We start from the raw sequence: 6,201 nt of genomic DNA, 5'->3' as shown, positions 1-6,201 counted from the left end.
GATGTTTTATACAGGTTCCCGAATTAATTTCCTGTCCCTTTACAGTATGTTGATCAAAGATAGTTGGCACACATGCATGTCTGCTCTTGAGTTTATAATCTGTAAGTATTTTTTCAATATTCTGGAATTTTCAAGTGTTCCAAATTCATGCAAGTGAAGTCATCATATGTTAAATTAAAAAAATGTGATATAACACATTCTTAATCTTAGTGCTGACAGAAAACCAGTAATTGGGCCTTTACCCTGTATATCAGATGTGTTCATTGCAACTAGACGATATGAAGATAATAGTAAATACAGAGAAATGTATTGCTGAGTGCTGATAATGGAGAAATCATATTGAATATATTTGTCAAACTACATATACAACATAATCTTTTACTTGAATGCATAGTTTAAATTACATTGAAAATATAACATCAAATGGATATGCTATTAGGGATACCTTTTCCAGTGATGCCTTCTTTGTGTGTGTCATTGGATGAATCTGGGTTCAGAAGTTTGTATGGTATCTTGGCAGGTCCCAGTCTGTTCTTATACTCTGGATTACTGTTCCTCTCCATAATTTTTTCCTCTATCTCTTTGAGCTTCATTTTGAACTCTTCATATTTTTCAAGGACCTCCTGATTGTCTGTCCAATTTGTTGGTGGCCTCTGACCCAGGTACAGTTCATCAGATGTATGCCGCGAGAGGACTTCTGCTAATGCTATACTAACAGCTGATTGAAATCTGTTTGGTAATGTCTGAAGAAAGTATTTGTCCGGATCTTTTAGGAACTCACCAAATTCAATCATCCCTTCTTGTGGAATGAATTTTCGACATAGCGTAGGACGGTTCAAAGGGTAACCAGCATATGCATATTGTCCAAAATTAACTGCAGCATGAAGGCCTGATGCAATCCAAATGATTGCTGTTAGAAAGCGTGTTAAGTCCTTCACAATTTGTATTTCAGTCCACCATGACTCATTCCACTTATCAGGATGACCTATATTTCGAACTTCTGACCACCACTCTTGAATTTCTTCATCTTTCCTGAGGGTTTCATCATCTTTGTAGAAGATTGAGCAATAGTCTACAACCCATGTCTGGATTGCAGCATAAATGTCAAGTCCATCTAAACCATAGGGATAGTCTTGGAAGAGAAGTCTAACTCCAACGGGGCTATCTTGATCTTCTAGGGCCATACGCCTGAAAAGATTATTGCCTAAGGATAAGGAAAGTATGGAAACGATGCATGCCAATATCTATAAGTGTGTCAGTTTATAATGGTTTGAACTTTCAAATAATATTGAGATGAGAATGAATACCTTTTAAGAAGATCCATCGGGAGGCCTTGTTCATCAAGCCTCCACTCTTTATACAACTCAGAAGACAACTGCATACAAATTTCTCCAGGAAACAATATATTCTCAAAGATTCCACCAGCATTTATGAGTACAGTCCGAGCCAGTGCGTTTATGTGCATGGTATCTTTGAAATGAGGATCCAATAGCCGATAGATTGGGTGCATCGTACTTAACTGCCTTTTCATACCAATGATGAAAGGCTCGATTACAGCATGAGTATACAACCTGGAAAATACATCATGTATTCAGTACACTGAAAGTTAGCAGGAAATGGGATATAGTAACTATGAGAATTACAGTTACAGTTTTTTTTTTTTTTTTAATTTTTGCAGAAATATTTTGAACTTACCAGTGAGTGACTAGTTGATGATGAGCTGAGTCATTAGCTAAAACATGAGCTTTGGCAAGTTGCCAAAGTGCGCCTTCAGTGCCCTCCTTTGCTGGAAGATAAACTTTGTTGAAACCGTCATCATCATTAGATTTAGGCAAGCTCAGCTCTATTGCCAGTGGTTTCAACGTTGCATCATTTCTTAAGAACACTAGTGTCCGGGACGCATAAGCACATGCATTACCCTTTGAGTTAATCTTGTCCAAATAAGGCATCAAATAGTCATGGTGATCCAAGATATATATTCTCCATTGTTGCATTGCCTGACATGCATGAAAGTTATATTTGAACATCTTAGAATTTAGTGTGAAGAGGGGAAAGGGATGTGTCTACCTGGGTAATTGTCAGGCCATCAAGGCTGTTCTCTATGTGTGATGCTGTTATTGAACTGATTTTCTCTCCTCCTTTTCCTTTTAATGGGAAATGCTGCAAGGAATCATAAAACTGCAACATTAAAGTGTTGTGCTACATGTCCCAAATACTGTTATAAGGTATTACTCTTACTTCAGTCACAATTACATTATGTTTTTCGCTCATGGATATGCAAAGTTCAATAGTTGTAGTCTAACTGGTGATCTAATGGTGGATACCTCTATACAGCGGATTCGTGTAGGATTGATTCCAGCAAGCATTTGGCGCCCAAACTCCTCATCCTCCCTCCATGCAAACTCATTGTCTATACAACAACAAACATAATGCAAAATCATATTATTGGCTTATGAATCTTTATAATTAGAATTGAAGATTGCATAGGCTTGGCTACATACCTGTTGCTATTGAAGGCAATGGGAACGTCAGGGGATTCCCTTTGCTTGCATGAATAATTTGCTTGACAAGATGTTCAGGTACTACTTTCCTTATTTTCTCTAGCAACCATTCCTCAACTTTTTGGCCTTTTTCTCTGGTAAACAATTCCTTTATCTCCTGAAATGACTGAAAACTGGAATCTTCAGGATGAAGCAAGGATTTTGCCTCTGGGATAACGAAATGTGCAATAGCTTTTGTTGCATTTCCTATAAATTCAGATAGTTTCTTAGGGCTAAATCTCTCATCGGGAGGGACGTATACATCGAAGTTCATTTGCTTCGTCCGGCTCTCAGAGTACGGATCTATATAAACAAGTGATCAATCAACAAAATTTCACCATTGATAAATTAATATGCACTGGACAAGCAATGCTAAATACCCTTTCTGCATTTTCGGCGACTAGTTCTTCCTCTACGAGGATATGGAATTGCTCGCCCGCCTATGACAGGTCTAGTAAGTTCAAGATCTTTATCAGGATCGCCAAGATCATTATAGTGATCATAGCCATAGACACGATACCATTCCTCCCTCTCTCCAATAATATCTCCTCTCAAGTCGTCAAGCTCTTGCTCCCTCAGATCCACCAGAGCAAGAGGTGTTTTGTTTGAAAGATAGTCCTAGCATAAAACAGAAACATGAGTTGTAATGTAATATTAAATTGCATTATACAGGCAAGCCTCCAATTATATAGACCTAATTCACACTTACTTTGTTTGAGAAGAAAATACGATTTTTTTCAGTTTGTTTCATAGGGTATACCCAAGACCTGCAATCAAAATAGATACTCTGATTTTCAGAAGCCTGGAGGGTAGCATACTCAATGAAAAATTCATGCTTCTGATGATTTTCTATGACAAACGCTCCGGGAATTCCAAAATCAAGCTCCACATTAACTTTGATTGTATAAGAAGTTGTTCTTGTTCCATCATGCTTGTGACTTTTTTTTTTCTTCAGGTACGCCTTTTCACTCAACTGCCCTTTTCCAGTGTCTATAATATGAAATATGGAAAGAAAACATCACCAGGTTATCGATGAAAATTGATTGTTATGTAAAGCATTAAAACTTACATTGGTCAATAACCGTGCTGCTATAAATCTGAATGCAAGCTGATTTTCCAGCCCCTGAATGCCCTGGTTTATGGTCGATAACAATAGTTCCGTGGATTATGGATTGTTTCGAGGCAGAAGCAGAAGCAGCTTCCGGAGAAGAGGTTTTGTTGAGTTTGTTTTTAACAGCATTAAGACACTGTTGCAGGGCAGTACATGGGGACAGGCCAAGGTGTTCGGTGGTCATTTTTCTGAATGGAACTCTGCAGAATCTATAGATTGTTATTGGTGAGAAGAATGGCTGTACATTCAATTAGAATTTATAAAGAGAAGTTTTGTTCTTGCTTAGAATTTGAGGTTTGTATGAAATCCTTTGCTTGTTTGTCAGGTTTTGTTGTTCTCAACTTTGAATCTACATGGCCAGCTTTGTGGGTTTTGCATTTAGAATCTTTTAGTTAAATTTTAATCATTGACAAATCATTATTATTACCCATCTGACAAGAAGAATTCATTCTCCACACAGAGTAAAAAGCATAGACAGACTGCATTGTCCAAAGTATTTAGGAATCCATTCTTAAATTCAGTAACACGGATGATGTATATTAGCGTTTAGATTCTCAGATGTAATTTTAGTTCTGAGTTAAAAAGGCTGCAAATTTAAGGTCTGTTTGGTATGGTTTTTTTTGCGTAGAGTTTATAGAAAAATGTAGTTGTTTGAGTAGAAATCATGAAAATATGGGTTTTATGAAAAATGTATTGGTTGCTTGGCTGGAAAATTGAAGTAGAACTTTCTAGTTTTAATTTACTAGAAAGGGGCATGGATATTTTGGAAATTTTAAGAGCCTATTGTGTTATTTTATCTTTAATTCAAAATTATCTAATTACATAATAATATATAATTTATATATCTGAATTATGTATAAAAAATATGTATATATAATTTTATTATTATTTTATATGATTTATTTAAGTAAAGCTTAATAGCTTGTGGAAGAACTTATATGAATTTAGCTTTTGTGGAAATTTTGACCGTTGTTTGGTTAGAAAAAAGAAAGAGAGATTTATCAAATTAGTTTACCAAAATGGTTTTCGCATAGAAGAATATATCGAGTCAACTTCATCAATTTGAATAAGTTATACAACAAATGAGAGATTATTAGAGTGGGTGTTCTAAACTGAATTATCGAGGCTAGATTTGTAATTTCATTCAAACAATATGTCATGCTTTAATAATAATAATTGACATTTCTTCATCTATGTTTACATGTGTGTAAATATGTATGCTTGATAAATGCTCTAAGATTGGTAAAACCGTAATAAGAGTATCAATGTGTAACTTGATCATGAAGACCTTATGAGCACACATAATAGTCAATATAGAAACATCCATAACTTTAGCATTATGTTGATAGATAATGTGGTAAGAGTATCACTATATTGAACAGCTTTACAAATGTCAAAGTTATTTGTAATCACATGATATAATACATGGGTATATGTTAACTATATGTTTACTAGAATAACTCATTAGAGGATTATACATAAATGGTAACCTAAGTGTCTCTAATGAATAATAGATCATGTGATCATTAGACTTGAGATCATTACAACATCTTATGCACCAATTGATCTACTTTGACACGAGTCTAACATACCCTTCTTGTTAGGCTAACACTTGTGTGATGTTTCTAATGCCTTCGTGTGGACAAGTGGAAACCTATTTATGTTAAAGAAAAGTGAAAAATGAAGTTAGGGTAGATTTTTGCTTGATGGAGTCTTTAAATGCATGTATCAATTTTAAATCTGATTTATTTTATGTATAATATTATCCTTTAATCATAGAGACATTTTTTATTTCAGAATTTATTTTATGTTTGTTTTCCATTACATTTAATATGTATGACATTGAGATTGCACTTTCGAATCCGCCATCAAGTTCCACACTAAAATGTGCAACAGATAATGACTAAAAGTTATCAAGTTATCTACCTACATAAGACAACGATCTAGAATCATCTTCTTGCTATCAATATCTAATAAGGCACAATGCTAAAAATAAGACAATATTTAAAGCTTAACATCGTTCTCATCATTGTCCCTTCATGCATTTGCCCAAGGAGTGAATACCCATAACTTACAAAACTACATCTAAAAAAATGTCACCTTGAGACAATTCACCCCTAACACTAACACTTATGATTTTACGTCAATTCGGTGACTAAACATCACCTCTATCACCGTAGCAAACTCTAATGAAAAGAAAGTATATCAACTCAATTTAGCCTAAACTAGAATTTGGAAGTTTATTTGATAAGAGAGAATCAAATGGATGATGACCGCACTAAATATATGCTTCTCTAGAGCCAGAAAGTCTCTAAAGTAAGTATCGCATAATAGCTTTTTTCTAATTTTCGATAAGCTTTCAATACATCTTCACCATCATGTCTCTATGGTCTAGAATCTTCAATTACGACGAATAAAATGTCTTTGCCATAAGCTCGAGACTAACATCATAGGAAATAAATTTATTCTTTTTAAATCTGACTATCGATCTTTGTAAAAAAAAAAAATTGAAATTTTAATTAATTAAAATGTAAAATCAAATAAAAGGTT

The 6,201-nt window shown here is 34.6% G+C and overlaps 1 protein-coding gene across 1 annotated transcript; it reads right to left on the bottom strand.

Moving 5' to 3' along the window:
* Positions 1-317: 317 nt before the first annotated feature.
* LOC123195906 (linoleate 9S-lipoxygenase-like) lies at positions 318-3,961 on the bottom strand. Its single transcript, XM_044609772.1, has 9 exons — positions 3,610-3,961; positions 3,250-3,530; positions 2,921-3,158; positions 2,502-2,843; positions 2,325-2,410; positions 2,068-2,160; positions 1,696-1,997; positions 1,308-1,571; positions 318-1,188 (listed from the first exon to the last, which is right to left on the bottom strand). Exons 1-9 carry the CDS (start codon positions 3,833-3,835, stop codon positions 420-422), a joined length of 2,601 nt encoding a protein of 866 aa, XP_044465707.1. The 5' UTR covers positions 3,836-3,961; the 3' UTR covers positions 318-419.
* Positions 3,962-6,201: the final 2,240 nt, after the last annotated feature.

The sequence above is a fragment of the Mangifera indica genome, chromosome 14 (assembly GCF_011075055.1).
Source record: "Mangifera indica cultivar Alphonso chromosome 14, CATAS_Mindica_2.1, whole genome shotgun sequence".
NCBI classification, from domain to species: Eukaryota; Viridiplantae; Streptophyta; class Magnoliopsida; order Sapindales; family Anacardiaceae; genus Mangifera; species Mangifera indica.
Note: the sequence above shows the minus strand (reverse complement) of the source record. Positions and strands in the feature narration are given on the sequence as shown.